A 20,163-nucleotide genomic window follows, 5' to 3' on the forward strand; every position below is an offset into this window, starting at 1 on the left:
GTCTCTGTCACAACTACCAACTCTGCCATTATAGGATGAAAGCAGCCATTAGACTATTTATAAATGAATGACCGTCGTTGTTCCAATAAAACTCAGGCTGCCAACCCATGCATTAAACTATCCAAGGAGGAAGGAAGAAAGGAGGAGGGGAGTCCCCTAAAAGTATTAGAAGAAAACATAGGAGTATGGAAACTCTTCTTAAATGAAATGCAAAAAGGAAAAGTCATAAAAAGCTGCTAAATTTGACTACATCAAAATATAAAATGTTTGGATGCAAAAGATACCTTGAACAAAAGAAGACACTTACTAAAAAAAATTTATATATATTTACATATAATGTATATATGTGCACACACACACGAATCTCAAAGCATTCCAGAGGACTGGTACCAGCTCACGAACTGTTTGTCTGCAATGAGGTTTATATGGAAATGAGAGTAAGTGTTTAGAAACTTTTGTAGCAATTTCATGTTGCTGCAACATCTGAGCACATGATCACTTTTCTAATATTTTATTTCTGTTGTCTTTTATAAGAATATTGGTCCATGACCAACTGGATAGAAAGACACCAAAGATAATTTGAGAAGCCCTAATCCAAAGCATTCTGGTTGTTGAAAAAGAAAAAAGACTGAATATACTATTAGAAAGTGGACAAAGTATGTGAGCAGGTAATTCATAGAAGAGGAAACCTGAATGACCAATAAACATTTTAAGGGATGCCCAATTTACTAGGATTAGGAAAATGAGAAGTTTGGTTGTATCAGGCATTGATAAGAGTGAGGATAGTTTCAAGCAAAGGGTGGAATGTTTAGAAGCATCCCTGGCCTCCATCCACTAGATGCCAGTGATACCCCTCCCCAAAGCTGTGACAACCAAAAATGTCTCCAGACATTGCCAAATGTCCTGCAGGGGCAGAATCATCCGTGGATCAGAACCAGTGGTAGAGGGAAAAGATTGTTCTCCTGGACAGCTGGTGGGAATATGAATTGGAACAGCTACTTTAGAGAACAATTTGTTGATATCTACTAAAATTTAAAATATGCACACCCCATAACTCAGCAGTTCTATTTCTTGGTGTCTCTACCTAGAGAACACAGGCAGGTAGGCACAAAGAGGCTGCTTGCAACATTGTTTGTAGTGCTGAAAACCTGGGAACAGTCTGGAGGTCCATCAACAGAACAATGGCAAGATAATCTATAGTGTTTCGGTTTTGAGGCTAATATTTAAAAAGAATAAGGTAAGGTGGAAACAACCCAGATGTCCACTGGTAAATGAATGGATCAGCCAAACGTGATAATACACATACAATGAAATACGATTCAGCCTTAAGAAAGGATGAAATTCTGACGTGAGTGAACCTTGAAGACATGACGCTACGTGAAATAAGCCAGTCACAAAAGGGCAAATAATTGTATGATTCCGTTTACAAGAGGTACCTGGAATAGTCAAATTCATGGACAAAGAAAATAGAACGGTAGTTCCAAGGAACGGGGGCGGGGCAGGAAGACGAGGTTATTGCTTAATGAATACATAGTTTCAGTATAGGACACGGAAGCATGCAGGACATGGATAGATGGATAGTGGTGATGGTTGCACAGCAATATGAATGCACTTGAAACCACTAAAGCGCACACTTAAAAATGGTTAAAATGGTAAATTTTATGTTATGCATGTTTTGCCACAATTTAAAATGACAAAATAAGGTAGATTTCCATGTATTGACATGAAAAGATCTCAAAGACATAATGTGGGGTTCAAAATAAACATACAGATTTAAGTACATACCTATGCATCTAAATGCTTAACAAGTAGAAGTAGTTATCTAAGGAGGGGTCTGGCATGAGCATGGTGCTGAAAGAGGATTTTGGCCTAATTTGTGTTTTAATTTTTTGAAAGGAGAATGCATTCATGAGTTGCTATGGAATTTTAACATTAATAACACTGGTTAGAATATCTCCGTAAAGAAAATTCAGGAAACCAGTGACAGTGGCTATCTCCAGGGAAGGAAACTTAGTACTTGGGGGGCAGATGTGGAAAGGACACTTTATTCGTCCTTTTGAACTCTTTCAAATTTGAACTATGTGATATTATTATCTATGTAATTGAAACTTACAAATAAAGTCAATGATTATAAAATTCTTCCTAAATTTATGTTAAATTCAAAGCAGCTGACTTTTGGGGTTTTGTACCTCCCATAGTTCATTCCTTCCCTTTCTTCTTTCCGTCTCGCCATTTAAAAAATTTTCACGTTCGAGGAGTGTTCCCTGAGGGTCATTGTTAATGACTTTTTCCCACGGAATCATGATTTCCAAACCACAAAGAATTTAAAACTTAACAAAAGTCCCAGCTTTGGCTCAGTTCTGTATCACAGCAATTCTGCAAAATAGGTGTTAGTCTTTTGTGTTTCTAAGTTCTCAGAACAAGCCTGACCAAGGCTGAAAGTCAAGTTCTCAGTCCCAGCAGCTTTGATCTTGAGGAGTTCCTCGGCTTTCTACTTGGGAGCCCATGTGGTTGGTAGCATTATCCAAGGGGAAAGAAATCTGGGTTCTGGTCCTGACTCTATTACCCATGGTGATTTATCGTGTTACTTTTACTCAGTTTCACAGCCTATAAAATGGGCCCATCCTTTTCAATTCCTCAGGATCATTCTAGGGAGAGCTTCTTTTTTTTTTTTTTTTTAAGTAGTTTCCATGCCCAGTTTGGGTCTTGAACTCACCACCTTGAGATCAGGAGTTGCATGCTCTACTCACTGAACCAGCCAGGCACCCTTAGGATCATCCTAGGGAGAAATGAAGACCACTTAGTTGAAAGTCCCTGTGTTGTGTACCAGGAAGGGCCTGCATCTCCTGGGCCCATTATCGCATCACTCTTACTGACAGGTACCTGTGCTCATGCCCTAGGTATGTACCCGTGGGCATCATGTTCCTGGTTGGAAGCAAGATTCTGGAAATGAAGGACATCATCGTGCTGGTGACCAGCCTTGGAAAATACATCTTCACGTCTATATTGGGCCATTTTATTCATGGAGGAATTGTTCTGCCACTTATTTATTTTGTTTTCACACGAAAAAACCCATTCAGGTTCCTCCTGGGCCTCCTCACGCCATTTGCAACAGCGTTTGCCACCTGCTCCAGGTGAGTCGATTCCAGGTGCCCTAGGCTGCTCTGAGCCATAGTCATATGGAACCAGGTGAGTCCAGTCGTAGATGCACAACCAGCATTTGACATATTTTAATTTCTTGAAAACTCTAAATTGGTCTTGTCTGGTTTTTTTAATTACCAGCCCCACACTTTTATGGAAGTAGGTTTCTGGGATTGCCGGAGGAGGGATTGTCTTATTCCCTTCTCCTTCTTGCTCCTTAGAGGTCAGATCATTATTTAATCCAGTTGTGGGTCCTCACCCTAACTGCCTGAGTAAAAGAAGGCAACCACTTAACTTAATACGCGTCTCAGGGAAGTTTCTAGAATAATGTCTGCCCAATTCTCCCTCTGGATACATGAAATAGAAAATAAGACCAAGGCATCATGGTGATGAATGGGTGCTTAGCTCTCCGGCAGTCCACAGTATTGTGGGATTGTCTAATTTAGTACAAAAGATGCACCTTGTCATTATTGGAAATCCTTCCCCAAAATTGGGCTTTCCAAGTATGTTAAAGAAAACTTTCAAAGGATGGTAGCACATTGCGTTCATACATTTGGGTTTTGCCTCTCTACTGCATGTTTCCTCCCATCCTGAGTGGCTATTTATGTGATAAGGTGGTGGTGGTAAGAAGAATTAGGGAGGTAGATTTCTTGGCTTAGAAATAAATCTGCTTCCCAGCTATTCCAGCCACCCGCAGGGCTAGCTGGAGAGAGCAGGGCTTGTTCTTCTAGTTATCCAGTAACATAGTCCCTCTCCAGGCTCTCCCAGCCATTGCTACTTCTTGGCCTAAAAGGAAAACTAGCCGTGGTTTGCCTCTTGCTTCTGGTGGGGAACAATTCAAGAGAGGAGATGCGCATATGGAATAAACAGTTCCTTGTTGTCTTGAGACCATTTGGCACCATGAGGTGGTGTGGGGTTTCTGGAACCGTTTGGAACCGGAGTATCCAGGTAAGTAACGTAACAGGTGAATCTGGGAGTCAGAGTTTGAATACTTTGCAATCGACATTACCGCACATTGTGACAGAAGCTTTATAACAATTCCAATTTTTCTCTTTCTTCAAGGGAAAAAAACCAGACACTAGGATGATGCTAACTGCTCTGTTTCTGGGTCTGAGCCGAGCAGTCTGTGAGCTGGGCTGGGAAGGACTGTTGTCATGGTTGGCCATTTCTCCCCTCCAGCTCAGCAACCCTTCCCTCCATGATGAAGTGCATTGAGGAAAACAATGGTGTGGACAAGAGAATCAGCAGGTTCATCCTCCCCATTGGGGCGACTGTCAACATGGATGGGGCAGCCATCTTCCAGTGTGTGGCCGCGGTGTTCATTGCCCAGCTCAACAACGTCGAGCTGAAAGCAGGACAGATTTTCACGATTCTGTAAGTTCATTTTTCTTTTCTCCATCTTTAGGTCTGGGTCCAAACTTGAGGGGTTTTTCTTTGTGTGTGTGATTTCCTTTGAAACACCTCACGAATACCCATCTCGCCATGACTTGGAGAGGTCCCCTTTGGAAAATGACAGCACAAATTCATTACTTGAAGAGAGTGAATCATCTCTGAAGGGCCCAGCCAGCAGCATCTAGGGTTGTGTGGTTTTCGGTTTCCAAACCATGGCTGCCATATTTTGCATTTCTCTGTGCCCACACCATGCTCTGTTAATGGCCAGTCTTCTGTGCCGTCCCCTAGAGTGACAGCCACAGCCTCCAGTGTCGGAGCAGCAGGCGTGCCAGCCGGGGGGGTCCTCACCATCGCCATTATCCTGGAGGCCATCGGGCTGCCCACTCATGACCTTTCTCTGATCCTCGCTGTGGACTGGATTGTGTAAGTAGCAAGCCCTAAGGGCACTGAATAAAAGAAAGTCTGTGGACTTCCCTAGGAGCTTGGCACCGCGCTGGGTTTAGGACATGCAGAGAAACTTCAGACATGCCTTGTGAAGGAGCGTACAGTCGAGCTGGCCAGACAAAAAGTTTTTTAATGATTTTATTAATTATTTGTCAGAGCACAAGCAGGGGGAGCGGCAGCCAGAGGGAGAAGCGGGCTCCCTGCTGAGCAAGGAGCCCCATGTGGGACTCGATCCCAGGACCTGGGATCATGACCTCAGCTGAAGGCAGATGCTTAACTGCCTGAGCCACCCATGCGTCCCAGGCAAGACAAAATTTAGAGCTAGGAAAAATTAAACAGTGTAAGAGTCAAAGGCCCATGAATGACCATGAAATGTCATTACTGGGAACTTGGTTAGGGCATCCAGGAAAACAGGGGTCCAAGACCTAGGCTGGGCCCCCAGTGCAGGCCCAGGGGGGACGAGGGTCTAATGGACATTGTTGGCTGCATAGGAGTCCTAGCTGTTGGAGCAGTGAGCCTTTGGGAATGATTGTCCTTGTCCTGGAACATGCAAGGAGTGCTTTCTGCAAGGGCAGTGAAGATGAACCCAGCTGATATGAGTGGTTTGGGCTCAGGGAAGGAGGAGTTAGGCAGGAGGTATGATTGAGGCCACCATCACCAGGGCTCCCGTAAAGGCACAGAACAGTGAGCATTGATTCTGAGTGTGGGTTCCTTGAGTCACGTGATACCTTCTTCAGGTGGAAACAATACTTGTTTTATAGGGAAGGTCACCTGAGGTACTAATGTTGGACAGTGGAGCATGGACAAGAAAATGAGCTCTGGAGCCCAGGTACCTGGGTTCAAATCCCAGCTTTGCCATTTACTAGTTGCATGGTAGGAACTGTTCTGTGCTTTGATCTGCTCACCTGTCAAACAGGAATAATAATGGAACCTGCACCAGAGCTGTGTTGGAGATGCAGTAAGTTAGCATATCCACAGTGCATAGAAGAGTTCCAGGCTTGTGGTAACGCATTCAGTAAACATCAGTGAAGAAGGACACTGCTGGCCAGGCGAGCCAGAGCCAGGCACGGCATAGCCTAAACACTGGAGTCTGGCACTGGGCTCGTGGCTCTGCCCATTGTGGTTGGGAGTGGTGGTTTCCAGCCTTTTGTGTAAGCCCCGGAAATTTGAAGGGACTTCTCAGAATCCTTACAGTTTCTCAGAACAAGGAGGGTGAACTGTGCAGCAGAGACCCACGTTGTCCGCACAGCTCATCAGCGGGAACTCAGTCCCTGAGCTGGTGAGTGCACAGGACCAGAGTGGTGTGTCAGAGGCCCCGTCCGCTTCCTCGGCAGCTGCCTCTGCATGAGGGAGGCAGGCCTTGAAGAGGCTGTTAGTCAGGAACAGGGACACAGGGCACCAGGCAGACTGCCCAGTAGAGACCTGAAGTCACAGGAGCTGCCGACCACCGCTCGGGCCCTGCTTGTACAACCCTCAGCTTCTCCGGTGCCCGCAGGCGAATTCACACTTTTCCCCTCTCTCCGAAAGGGGCACTGTCCTTGCTCCGAGCCCTAGGGGAAAGAGAGGGTGCTTCTTGGGCTAACCTGTGGGAAGACAAGCTTTGGAAAGAACAGTGCTAGGAGATGGTGTTTGCCAACTTCCATGGAATACATGCGGAGTTGAACATTCAGCAGAGATTCAGTGTTGAGGTGAGAGAAAGAAGGGGCATTTCCACAGTACCCCGGAGCGGGAGAGAAGTGGGATCCGAAACCCTGTCTACACTCTCCGTCCCAGCTACGTGTGACTCTCATACGATGTTGTCCACTACACATAAAATACACACATAGAAAGATGTTACCAGATTCGCTGGGAGTTGTGAAGTGTCAGAGTGACTTTTGTTTTCTTCTTTATACTTTTTTTTTTTTAAGATTTTATATATTTATTTGACAGAGAGAGAGAGAGAGACAGCCAGCGAGAGAGGGAACACAGCAGGGGGAGTGGGAGAGGAAGAAGCAGGCTCCCAACAGAGGAGCCCGATGTGGGGCTCGAGCCCCAGAACACTGGGATCACGCCCTGAGCCGAAGGCAGACGCTTAACGACTGGCGCCCCTCCTCTTTATACTTCTTTCCAGGTTTTCCACAATCAGGGTCTGTTACTTTCCTGAGAATAAGAAATAATGAAAGAAACTTAGTGTAGAGTAAAGTGAGGCCTGTGCCTCTCGTAGCGTGCTCTCCGGACCCCGGCAGGGCCCCCAGGCTGCTGGGGCGGCCGCCCGGCTCGGGGGCACCCACGGCAAGGCCTGCCTTTTCTTCCCCCGCAGGGACCGCACCACCACCGTGGTGAACGTGGAAGGGGACGCGCTGGGCGCGGGCATTCTCCACCACCTCAATCAGAAGGCCGTGAAGAAGGGGGAGCAGGAGCTGAGCGAAGTGAAGGTGGAGGCCGTGCCCAACTGCAAGTCGGAGGAGGAGACGTCGCCTCTGGTGACGCACCAGAACCCCGCGGGCCCCGCAGCCGGCGCCCCCGAACTGGAGTCCAAGGAGTCGGTTCTGTGAGGGGGCTGGCTCCGGGTTTGCCCTCCGGCGGGGCGCCCCGCCGTGTGGGGGCGGCCAGCGGGCGCCGGCACTGCGCTCACCGACTTTTAGCCCCGAGCAATGCTTTGGCCCAGTCAGCGGTTCGAGGATTACGTCTCCGTGCGGGCATTGGGCTCCCCAGCGGGAACTGGTTACCTACCGGAGAGCAGGATACTCTGCCATATGGCTTGATCCATGTACAGGTGCAACTGTGTGTGCTTTGGAAACCCGTCCTGGAGCCGCGGGCTGGGGCGGAGCGGGCTCCCAGGGACCGGGTAGTGACAGCTTGGAACCACGCACATGTGCTCTCCACTGCGCCAGGCAGCTCTGCCCTGGGGGGCTTTCTGGGCAAACGTAGGGGGTTTACAGTCCTTTGTCACGCTGCCTCGTGAGCCAGAGTAATTGGAAAAATTCCCAGATTCTTACCCTTGGCTGGAATTCACCGAGCTGGGACTCGAGGTGTGGCTGGTTCTGATTGACTGGTTGTTGGTGGGCTTGAAGGCGCTGCACGTTGTCCAGTTAGAAATACTCCAGATGGCGCTTAGCACTGTGGGGGTCTCTGGTCAGTGGCATTAAGTAAACAGTTTAAATGCTGAGGTCGGGGAGTGGGGGGGTGCAGCCGGCAAGGGTAAGTTAAACACCCTATGAGGACAGATGGACAGACAGACACACACATACACACACAGGCATACACCATTGTCCTCATTCTCATCCCAGCCCCAGGGAAGTTTTCTGTTTCCACTACGTGGCCTCTGACAACACTGTAGCTTTATCCCCATCCACTCTGATCTGGCAACAGGCCAGAGAGGGGCCTCTTCCTCCATCATCATTTCAGGACCTGCTGGTTTATCAATCCATTCTTATAATTCAGCTAGCCCCCTAAAATGCTGCACTGTGCAAAACAGAAACAAAAATGAAAACACATAAACTCACTCACTAATTGGGGTGGGGTGGGTGCCCCCATTCCCAGGTCCCCAGGTCCCCTGGCTTCGGCTGATTGCTGTGGGCTCGGTTTCTTTTCCTTCCAGTAGATCAAAAGTTGAAACCTGTAAGCCAAATGTCCCCGTTCCTCCAGATACCTGCCGACCTGGTCTGAATCTAGGTGAGGGGGGTGTATCAAGAAGACTGGTGTTGCCAGGGACAGGGAAGACCGAAAGGCACAAGGATGTTCTTTCTCTGTGGCTGTTGGTGTGTTTCCATGGTGTGATCTGCATGGTGATTTGTAAAATGGGGCTGATGTCACCTGCCTCTTACCTACCTCAGAGGGCTTTGGTGAGGGAAACTGAGGGAATCCGTGAAAACAACCCTTTCGCTTCTTGGATATCAAGCGCTAACACCCCTATGCTCTTCTTATGTTTTACCCAAGTGATACCTTTCTTCACGGAGGCCTCGCGCTCCGGTAAAGACAGCTTCTCTGAGCAGAACTTTGTTCTCTGTGTGCGTTAGTAGCTCTGTCCCGCCGCTGGTTCTCTTTGCAGATACTTGCTAGCATCCAGTGCGACCTCTTCCTCACGTCTCAGGCGTTCGCGAATGAACCACCCCATCCTGCAGCACATTTCCGCATCCCTGGCTTCCCTGTGACTCCCAGACCCCAGGCACCGGCTCGGCCACCTCACAACGGGCCATTAACAGCTTCGGGATGTCCCACCTCATGTGTTTTCTTGTTTTCCCTGTTGCTGTGGCATGGCTGTCACCCTGGCCCTGCAGAATGGGACACACCATGAAGATGTGTGTCCCGTGCTGTTGGGAATGGGCGGGCGGGGACAGAGGCAGCCAAGCTCCTCCGTTTTAAAATCGGGGGTGTGTGCCTGAGTGGAAGGAGTGGGCAAGAGCCACGGGGCACAGGGCTGGCCCGGCCAGTGGGAAGGCCCAACTCGCTCCAAACTTCTTTAAACCAGCTGAGCCACCCCCATCCCCTGTGAGGCCAACAGGGACCAGGAACTGAGCCGAGAGCTGCCTGGAAACCTTGACCCTCTGGCTCCTTGCTGATCCCCTTCTGTTTTGAAAGGGGAAACAATCACCTTGTCCCAAATTGCAAATGAGCTTTCACTATTTCTCTGCCTTCGCCTTCGGTAGATCTTACCTCTCCTTCCACGTGTATATGGCTCTGTATGCACACACACGCATATATATGTGTGTGTATCCACATTGTTTTAGCTCCAATCCAGGCAAGTTGAATTTGGATAGAGGTGAACTAACCACAGCGTTGGCTTCTGCAAACTGGTTTTCCTGTTTCTAAAAGTAAATTTCACAAAAGGTAAAAATCAGAGTTGCACATGCAGTGAGCGTACCTCCTCTGTCCCGAACCTGACAGTGCAGTGGGAGAGTGCTGGGGCCTGCAGCAGGGTGCTTCTGTATGAAGTCCCCCACGACGGCTCCCCTTCTCCTGGGAGGAAGAAGGTGCTGTTGTCTTCCTGTTTTTCAGTCTGTAGGAGCAATCAGACCACGACCCAGACCCGGCTGGGGAAAATCCTACTTTCTCACTGTCTGAAGCTGTCTCCCCCACTCTTCTAACATGTTGTCGTAAATACTGTTCAAATACTGTTCATCTCTGACTGTTTTGTGTGCGTGACATTTGCCTTAAAACATAGCAGTCCTCAAAATGAATACAGTATTTCTGCTAGGATCTGCACGTTCCTTTATTCCTTTCCTGTGCTCTGAAGTGCCAGTTACCAATGGAGCTCTTCTAGGGGATCACCTGGGGGTGACTGAGTTGATTTTGTTCTCGCAGCGTTTAGCCAGCCTGACCCCCTGAGGCAGGATAGCCGCTCAGGTGGGCCAAGCTGCTGCAGGGCGGTCGCTGATGGGGCTCACAGGAGGTGAGTGTCCAGCAGCTTCCGGGATGCCTCCTAGTCAGCGCTAGCAGGGCTCATGAGAAAGTGGGTGGTTTCACTACATACCTCTGTAAAATTAAGTCTTGTTGGAACAGCTAGGTCAACAGATCTTAACTGAGCATCTGTAAACCAACAGCCACGCCGGAAGAATGCCCTAGTCCATAGAATTACTGAGAAAGTCCCTGCGGGAGGCACTTGCTCAGGCCTCCACCATCATCCACACCCAACCCAGCCCATTCTTCCGTATAATCTCATTTTCAGTGACACCACATTCCAGCACAATTAGGGAATTTAGGAGCTCCTTATAAAAGATTAACCGACAAGCTCACACTGGTAGCCTTAGTTTCCAGGCTCTGGGGCCCCTGAAGAAATAGGTCCCGTTCTGACCTGCACATTTCCAGCTCTTCATATCATACAGACACCGGTTTTAATTTCTGGACAAGGCCCAAAGGGATGAGGACAGAGCTTACACAGACCAAGGGCCTGATGGGGCCTGTTAGTAACGACCAGGTTCCCACCTTGGAGGACAGCTGTCTTGCTTCTCGGTTTTGAAGAGTGTTTGAAGGCTGAGGTTGGTACTCAGTGCCTCAGCTTTTTAATATAGCCAAATCAAGAGGAGCAGTTCCATAAGCTGCCTCTTCCCAGGTGAGCAGGAAGTGTGCAGACCTCTGGGGTCACCTGAGCCTGTTGAGGGGAACCTCACACGGCACCCATGAAGGACATGAGCGATGTAGCAAGGGGGAGTGTGCACTGTCTGGGTCCCATCCCCGCTCTGCTGCTTGCGTGCTCTGTGACCCGAGACGCAACAACCCCTCTGTGCCTCAGCCTCCTTATCTTTTTTTTTTTTTTTTTAAGATTTTATTTATTTATTTGAGAGAGAGTGAGCGAGCACAAGCAGGGTGAGCAGGAGAGGGAGAAGCAGACTCCCTGCTGAGCAGGGAGCCTGACGTCAGGACCCCAGGATCATGACCTTAGCCGAAGGCAACGCTTAACTAACTGAGACACCCAGGCACCCCAGCCTCCTTTTTAAAATGGGAACAATAATCTTACCAGGGGCATAGGCTATTGTGAAGGTAGAGGAGTTAATTTGCGTAAAGTGCTCAGAAAGTGCCTGGCACGTGGCATGTGCTCTGGTAGTGTTGGCTCTCAAATCAGACACCCAGTGGCAGGAAAGGTTCCCAGCCAGCCTGTGTCCCTTCATGTGCGGGCCCAGCAAGTGGCATCTGATTCCTCGTTCTCCTGTGGAGATAGAGAGGAAGATCTCTTACAGCTGGTGGGTCTGTGGCTGGAGAGTAGAGGAGCGTGCCCGTTTTGAACATGTATTCTAAAACTATTTGGGTAACTGCTTGAAAAAACCGGCCCTGTAAACAATGGTCAGGATGCCTTCGAATTTCTCTTATTCACAAAAGAAGCCCGCTGCTCATGCTTTTTCTCTTCAGCTGCATCCTTCCAACTTGCCACTCAGGGTGCCAGCAGCTCCTGGCAATACCCTATTGTCTAGACAGAAATTTGCTCTCCTGGTGAGACTCACCCCTTCCTCATCACGCTCAGGGAGGCACAGGCAGGATTTGTGTGGGGGTTCTGGTCTCCCTCCCCATCTCAAGGCCTTTGCCCGGCAGTCCCCCTTACTTGGGGCTCCCAGCGAGTGAGTACATAGCAAGAAGGAGAATCTTAAGTCATTTGAAAGAAAACTTCCCTCTTCAAAGGAAGACAGCCATGAGTTCTCACTGGCTTTTTGGGTATCCTAAAATTTCTGAAATCAGTCTCAAACCTGAATTGTGTGTCTTAGAAACAATATGTAAAAAAGTATTGGGCTGAATTTTTAGCAGATGTAGGATTATTTAGAGCAAGACACAAGACTGAGATGAGAGCCTTGGGATCCCTCGAGTGGACTGTAACAGGTGAACTTGCCCCAGGTTCTAGGACACAACTGCCCCCAAGCTCTGCCTTTAGGGGAAAAAGAAAATCATGCATAAAGCTCAGAAGTTTGCCTTCTTTGAAAAAATAGTTTCCAGGGTGTCCTGAGCTCAGTAAAGATGCAGTGTCTTCATTTTTTAAAAAATATAATGGTTTTATTTACATATAGTCCACATACCATAAAATTCACCCTTTTAAAGTATACAATTCAGTGGTTTTTTAGTATATTCACAGAATTGTGCACCCACTACCACATTCTAATTCCAGAACATTTCCATCACCCCAAAAAGAAACCTAGGACCTCTGGCATCCACTAATCTGCTTTCTGTCTCTATGGGTTTGCCTACTCTAGACATTTTGTATTTATAGATAGAGATGTTTCCTTTCATAGATACATCCCAGATAAAGAAAATTGATGTTCAAAATGTAATCACTGTCCATGTTCCCAGTACACTCCATTCTGCCCACACATACCCAAAGGAGATTCTGTAAGATCTTAATCATTAAATACAGACTCACTCATTTTAGCGTGTTGAGCCAAAAAAAAAAAAAAAGAAAAAGAAAAAGAAAGGGTTTCTGGTTAATGGGAACACCTAACTAATTTGAAGCAGCTCTCCCCAAACATGTATAACTGATGAAGGCCTACGCATCTGACCATGGGCTAAGTGAAAATGGGGTCTGGATTCTGCTAACATTCTGCTAACCACTGGTGTTGTTCCATTGTATTCCATGTAAATGATGCTGCCTGGAGCTGGGCAGTGCTCCAGCTTCTCAATTCTACAGGACAGCCCCAATTTGGAGGTGAGTTGCAGTTTAAAGATTTGACTCACACTCAAAGCATGTTGAATGACCTGTAAAAAAAAAAAATTCTAGGGACGCCTGGGTGGCTCAGTCGGTTAAGCGTCTGACTCTTGGTTTCCTCTGGGGTCGTGATCTCAGAGTCGTGGATTTGAGCCCTGGGTCAGGCTCTGCGCTCTGTGCAGAGTCTGCTTGGGATTCTCGCTCCCTCCCATTCGTGCTCCCTCTCTCTCTCTCAAATAAATAAATGAATCTCTTAAGAAATTATTTTTAGTAAGTGGACGCTAATGAATCTCAGAGGCCATAAGGTTGAGGTCAAGAGGGACCAGCTTCATCAACTTTACCAGTCAGGTTGGTTTTCCCAGGTGCGAGCAGGCTGTCACAAGGCATCTGGGCCTGTTGCTAGGCATTTTGTAGCCTCAATGTACCTTTTGTCTCTAGTCTGCAGAGCACCCTGGGCGGGCTGCCTGAATTATTCATTGCCCCCATGCCCCCCCCCACTTACCTCCCGCCAAGCCCCTCTAAGAGAGCTGATCTCATGACAAAAGGGTGGCCCCAGGACCTTGTGAGTGGTGATCCACTACATTCAGTTCTTCCAGAAACACAAGAGCAACAATGGCCAGTACTAAAAAACAACAGATACCTAGGAGTAAAATGCTATGTTTATATCAACAAACTGAGGTATAGGGTTAGAAGTCTGTTTAGCAGCCTCCTGCAGGTGGAGATTGGAAGGGGGGAAAGAGGGGCCTCTGGAAATGCTGGCAATATTCTGTCTTGACTGGATGGGTGTCTGCCATAACTCACTTAGTTGTACACCTAGGTTTCCTGCACATTTCTGTGAGTCATACTTCATTAGGAAACCAAATGGGGGTGGGGGGTAGGACCTGGTAGGAGACTTAACTCTGCTGTGGCCACCAGTTGCTTTGGATGAGCATGTCTTTTCTTAGGTATCCTACAGCCCATTGGAAGTTCTCAGCCAATTGCATCTTGGCCATCTAGGGCAAAGGTCAGCTAACTGTGACCCACAGGTTAAATCCAGCCCCTTGCTTGTTTTCGTTTAGCCCTCAGACGCTGTTCCAGCAGACTAGCACTGTGAGCCACGGAGGCCACGCCTGGGGGGCTCCCTCCCCCAGTGTCTAGGTCCCATCCACACCAAGCAGGCCTGATCTGTGTAAGACAGGCAGTCTTTGAGTAGGAAGCTGACCCCTAGTCAAAAATATTCCTTATTAGAAAAATCTACCTGATTACTTCATCTTAAAATCCTCAGACACCTGCAGAGAGAGGAGAAAAAGCCACGTTCACAAGGATGAATGTGGCAAAGTAGCAAGCCCTACCCAGTGGTTCTCAACTTCCAGTGCTTATTAGAATCACCGAGCTTTGAAAAAAAATTGCCTCAGCCCCATCCACAGGGATTCTGATTCAATTGGTCTAGGTTTGGGCCTGATCGTTTACCTTTTTTCTTTTTTTTTTTGTAAGTCCCAGATGATTCTAATGTGCAGTCAAGGCTGCAAACCACTGGGTTAGTGCAACATGGTGATTCATAAGAAATACATATTTGGTCTTTGTCCACGGTTCCTGGCTCACAGTGCCCCACGACTTCGAATTTCCTGAGCAATAAGAGCAATGGGAGCATCTTTTATCATAATATTTGGTCTCTTGTCCTCAGTTCCTGAAATAATGTCAGAGCCATAGAGGTAAAATGGGCATCTTGTCATTCATAATAAGCCCTTTTCCACCACAACTGAGTTCATGTTGACGAGGTGAATTTTAGAAAGTGCCCAAAGATGGGTGCTGGTTGCCAGGGGAAGCAATCATGAGTGAAGTGTTGGAACTTTCAGTCCTACCCCCTGATTTCTGGGGAGGAGAGAGGGGCTAGAGGTTGACTAGATCACCAATAGACAGCGATTTAATCACTCATGCCTACATAACGAAGCCTGCCAAAAAGTCCAGAAGGGCAAGTTTCAGAGAGCTGAGAGCTTTTGGGTGGGTGAATGTGGGGAGGTGCTTGGTGGTGTGGGAACCCTACACACACACACTGGAATTTGGTATTAGAATCAGAGCTAGCCACTTCGTGTCTTTTCTTAGCACATATGCCTTCTTCCACTATCTAGTTAGTGCTATTGACATGAAACCTCTCTAGGTGGCTTTTAGTACATATATTCAACCTTCCTGCCATCTGCCTTTTTGTACAATAAAAGTATACTCCACTTAGTATTGCTCTGTGCAAAGCTGATAGTGCCATTCACATGGGGAATTACAGGACTGAAGAAGAGTTAACATCAATTTTCTTCTTCTTTTTTTTTTTTAATAATACCTGTTAGCCAGTATTTAGGGAATTATCCTGTGTCCTCGGCCAGTGAGCGCTCTTATGGCATGCCCTATCGTCAGCTCTGGATCAATGAGCACTTCTGTTTACTTTTTCATTTTGAGTCATGTAAGTCAAAGTGTGTATTTCCCCATGGTGTTTTTGTTCTCATGGCAATAGCTATCAAAAGACGTCCAAGTGACAGGGCAGGAGGTGCCACCAAAGTGCCAAGGAAGAGGGTCCAGCTGGACGTCCAGATGAACACCTTCAAGGAACCAGATGAAGAAAAAGAAGTCGGCAGTCAGGAATGGAGCACTAGAACCCCTCTAATAAACATCAGAGCACGTGAGAGGACAAGATCGAAACTGTGAACAGTAACTAGAAGAAAAGGTAACAGGAAACTTGTCACAACTTCAGAGGATTTGAAGAGAATGATATCCCAACACATCTCCTTGAACCCAGGCTGAATAGCTTTGGTCTGGATAGAGTCCTCTACTAGTAAGGATTCCAGGTTGTAGACAACAGCATCCACTGTAGTGACGAAAAGCAAAAAAGCATTGATTACGCAGTATCAGTGAGGGGTGTACAGAATTTCTGAGGATAGGGAAACAGGTGGGTTGCTAGTTGCCAGAAACAATGCAGCTAAGAGTTCTGAGCTCTGTAAGAACTGTTCTAACAGAAGTTGCATCACTGCCACTGCCCACACACCTGGGACATTAGGAAGCAGCCAGTGGAACACCCACCCCACCCCGCTCCCCCCCCACCGCCAGCAACTGCAACCTCCCAGTGTAGCTCTACCCTGTACTCCTCACTTCCACCTTCCCAGGCTCACCTTCGGAGTTTCACACAGGTCCCTGTGCTTGGCAGAGCTTTGAGCAAATCCAGGAAAGCGGTCTCCAGTTTCTTAGTCCTCACAGCTCAGGAAGCTACGCCTGAGGGAGGTTAGAATGGCCCTTGAGCCCCTGGGTCTGCCACAAACCCCACTTACAGGACTCCTGCCCCTGCTGCAGACAAGGTCGGGAGATCCCTAAATGCCTGCTATGACAAACGCAGACTTCCAGACGAGTGAATGAACGCCTCGAACCTCATGGTGCTGCTGCCCACCAGCCAGTGGGTCCGTCTGTGGCGTCACCAGCACTGCTCAGCAGTATTCGTTTCACAGCTATGTGGACTTGCACTTCTTTTTTATCCCTCAAATGAGAAAAACAGAATAGAGAGTGATGATGTTTATGATATTAAGCATAGGTCTATGATATCACAGGTTTATGATATTAAGCATAAGTTTAATAAAACGGAAACAAAGATTACCAGGAGTACCCAAAGCAGTCAACCTATAGCCTCAATGAGACCCTTACTGAGGAAAAAAAGATGAGTTGCCTATTCACATGTACAGAACACATTTAAACTTGTAACACTACATATGTATATATTTAATATTAATATTAATAATATATATATATATAAAATTTTGTTTTAAGTAATTTCTACGCCCAACATGGGGCTCCAACTCCCAACCCTGAGATCAACAATCACACGCTCCGCTGACTGGGCCAGCCAGGCCCCCCCGCTAAAACTGTATCATTGAAAAATAGATCTGATGGACAAAGTGTCATTAGATAAGCCACTTATCTGGCTGAGAGTGAAGTGAAGACATGAGGGAAGGGCAGCAGAGGGAAAGGGGCCCTCCTCGCCACGGCACCAAGGGGTTTGAAGGGGTGTTGGGCTGATCCGTCTACGCAATGTCTATCGTGGGCAGGGTGCCATGGGCTGCACAGAGCTCAACACTTGTCCTGTGTATGCTGCTTCCTGTTGGCTACAATGAAATCTCCTTTCACCTTCTGACTAATGTCTTCTCCCACTTACAAGCATACTTTCCCCTGTGTCATTTCCACCTGAGGGATGCTGGTGTCTTCCCACAGAGCCCGGAATTGCTCGTTGCTGAGGAAGCCACCAGCCTGCTCCTGAGGCATTCTTTTGTGAACAGCAAACTACTGGTCCTACAACTAAATTCTCATCTTTTGCTTCTTTTTTTCCTTTTTTCCTTCTCTTTCTTAAAAAAAAATGGATTGGAACTTCACCAAATAACCAAAACCATATTAGCTGGGGACCAATGGAGTCATTACTGGAGCTAGAGGGCCACCCTGTGGCTAAGTGTCCAAAAATGAGGTCCAGGGTTCCTTCCTCCCCCATATTTCTGCAATGAATATTTTCATCCAAAGAGCAGACAGAAACACCAGGACAACTTTTGCTAAGTTTCTGCTCAGAAGGTTCAATTGGCTTTCCAAGCTAGAATATTTAGGCCAAGCAAGTGCCTAGACCAGCATCATCAGCATCACTTAGAAACTTATTAGAAATGCAGATTCCCAGGTACACCCCAAACCCACTGAATCAGAAACTAGAGGTGGGGCCAGCAATCAGTTTTAATAAACCCCCCAGGGATTCCGATGAACCACCAGTTTAGACGGGGTAGAAGAGCGTCTCCCTGGGCTGGGCTAGCCTAGCAGCTGTACTGATTGTTGCTGATGATAATTATTGTGTCACTCATTCAGCAACCGTTGCATTGCGTTCATTCAACAAATACCTAGTGTGCGTTTAAAGGACATCAAGAAAGCCTACGTGATTGGAGCAGAGTGGCTGGGGGCAGTGGAGGAAAGGAGTTTTGAGAGGCAGGCAGGAGCCAGGTTGTGTAGACAAGCAGACCACAGTGGGGACTGATCTGTCATGGGAGCTGCTGGAAGGAGCTAAGCAGGGAAGAGATAGAAGACTGTCTTATAAATAATCGCTTCGGCTATGGATGGAGAGCAGACCGTCGTTGGAAGGAGAACAGATAAGAAGGGGCGCCTGGGTGGCTCAGTCCGTTAAGCATCCGCCTTCAGCTCACGTCATGATCCTGGGGTCCTGGGATTGAGCTCCAAGTCGGGCTCCCTGCTCATTGGGGAGTCTGCTTCTCCCTCTCCTTCTCCCTCTCCCTCTCCCCCTGCTCATGCTCCCTCGGTCTTTCTCTCTCTCAAATAAATAAATACATAGAATCTTAAGAAAGAAAGAAAGAAAGAAGAAAGAAAGAAAGAAAGAAAGAAAGAAAGAAAGAAAGAAAGAAAGAAAGAAAGAAAGAAAGAAAGAAAGAAAGAAAGAAAGAAAGAAAGAAAGAAAGAAAGAAAGAAAGAAAGAAAAGGAAAGGAAAGAAAAGAAAGAAAAAGAAAAGAACAGATAAGCTAGAACAAAGCTCAGGAGAAGGAGAGTGGTGACTTGGATTGGGGTATGGCAGTTAGACCTGTTGAGATGGCTGGTTCTGGATGGATTTTGAAGGTAGAGTCAGTAGGATTTACAGATGGATTGTATGTGAGATGAAACTGAAGGGAATCTAGGTGGACTCCAAGGTATTGTGCGGGAGCAAAACGTATTTAGTGAGAAATAATTAAGTGCCTCCTAAAGATACACTTAAAATGTATTGCATAAAGATCAAATGTTTTAGTAGGCAAGACCAATTAAATGAAGATTATGGGTTGTTTTTCTTTCTACATAATTTACCTAATTCTTTGTTTTAGTCGATATATTTCATCTTTTAGAAAAATGTTTTAATTTTGGTAAGTAGCTTGTTGGAATTTCACAGGCAATACTTTCATACACTGGTATCTAAAAAGAACATAGAGGTTTTACTTGAGGTAATCAATGGCTATTCTTCATATTAGAAGTAGAAATAGAACCCCTTTACCAATTTGCTACTTTTGTTCTTCCTGCGGTACAAATTAGCAGCAATTATGCATGCCTGCAGACATACGTTTTAATATTTAATAGAGCCATATCCTCCCCCATTTAACTTAACAGCCAGATACCTGGCAACCTCAACCATGTGGAACTCAGGTATGAATTCCCAAACTATACTCAGCCGCTTAAGTGATGTGTCTAAAATTAAGGGTAATGGTTTAATCTTAATTGTTTGATTTCCTCTGGCAACCTTCTGTTCCCAGGTTTAATCCAGTTCAATAAATAGTTACTGAGGGGCGCCTGGGTAGCGCAGTCGTTAAAGCGTCTGCCTTCGGCTCAGGGCGTGATCCCGGCGTTTCGGGATCGAGTCCCACATCGGGCTCCTCTGCTGGGAGCCTGCTTCTTCCTCTCTCACTCGCTTGCTGTGTTCCCTCTCTCGCTGGCTGTCTCTCTGTCACATAAATAAATAAAATCTTTAAAAATAAATAAATAAATAAATAAATAGTTACTGAGTGCTTACTGTGAACAGGGCACCCTGTTGGGCTGCCATGAGGTGTGTAGAAGGGATAGCAGAGAGTAGATTACAACCACATGAGGGTGGGGGAACAGACCTGCTGGCTGCCTCAAAGAGGAAAGAGAACACGGAAAGACCACCACCTACGAAAGAAGTCTCAGAGCTTTTGAATCAGCACTAATAACACCAGATAATTAAGTAGCTCCCTAGGCTAAATTACAGCGAGCTCAGTGCCTGAGCTTTCCTAACAACGACAATGAGTTGTAAAATTAAAAAGAAAAACAATTGTTAGTAACTTAATTTCTTACTGGGAAATGATACAGACATTTTAGAAAATGTTTAACCAAAATAATTAGCATTTAACTTAAAGGGTCTTCCCTGATTGTCATAAATGATTAATTAAATTTGGACTATCTCATTAACATTACAATTAATAGGATGTTAATTAAGTGTAAATGTATTGTAAATGTACCCGAAAAGTTCTATTAAGGAAGAATTTGAAAACTGAATCTTGCCTGGCCAAATAGACTGCTAGTTTGGATCTTTTCACATTAATGGGCT

The 20,163-nt window shown here is 46.7% G+C and overlaps 1 protein-coding gene across 1 annotated transcript in view; it reads left to right on the top strand.

Moving 5' to 3' along the window:
* SLC1A4 (solute carrier family 1 member 4) overlaps window positions 1–10,155 on the top strand; it is a 24,988-nt gene extending 14,833 nt beyond the window's left edge. Inside the window, exons 5-8 of the mRNA XM_045788114.2 lie at window positions 2,901–3,134; window positions 4,321–4,515; window positions 4,822–4,956; window positions 7,277–10,155. Coding sequence (XP_045644070.1) covers window positions 2,901–3,134; window positions 4,321–4,515; window positions 4,822–4,956; window positions 7,277–7,511 — 799 coding nt within the window. The 3' untranslated portion in view covers window positions 7,512–10,155. The remainder of the gene's footprint in view (window positions 1–2,900; window positions 3,135–4,320; window positions 4,516–4,821; window positions 4,957–7,276) is intronic.
* The last annotated feature ends 10,008 nt before the right edge of the window (window positions 10,156–20,163 follow it).

Source organism: Ursus americanus, chromosome 7 (genome assembly GCF_024610735.1).
Source record: "Ursus americanus isolate L20-20 chromosome 7, mUrsAme1.1.p, whole genome shotgun sequence".
Classification (NCBI taxonomy): Eukaryota; Metazoa; Chordata; class Mammalia; order Carnivora; family Ursidae; genus Ursus; species Ursus americanus.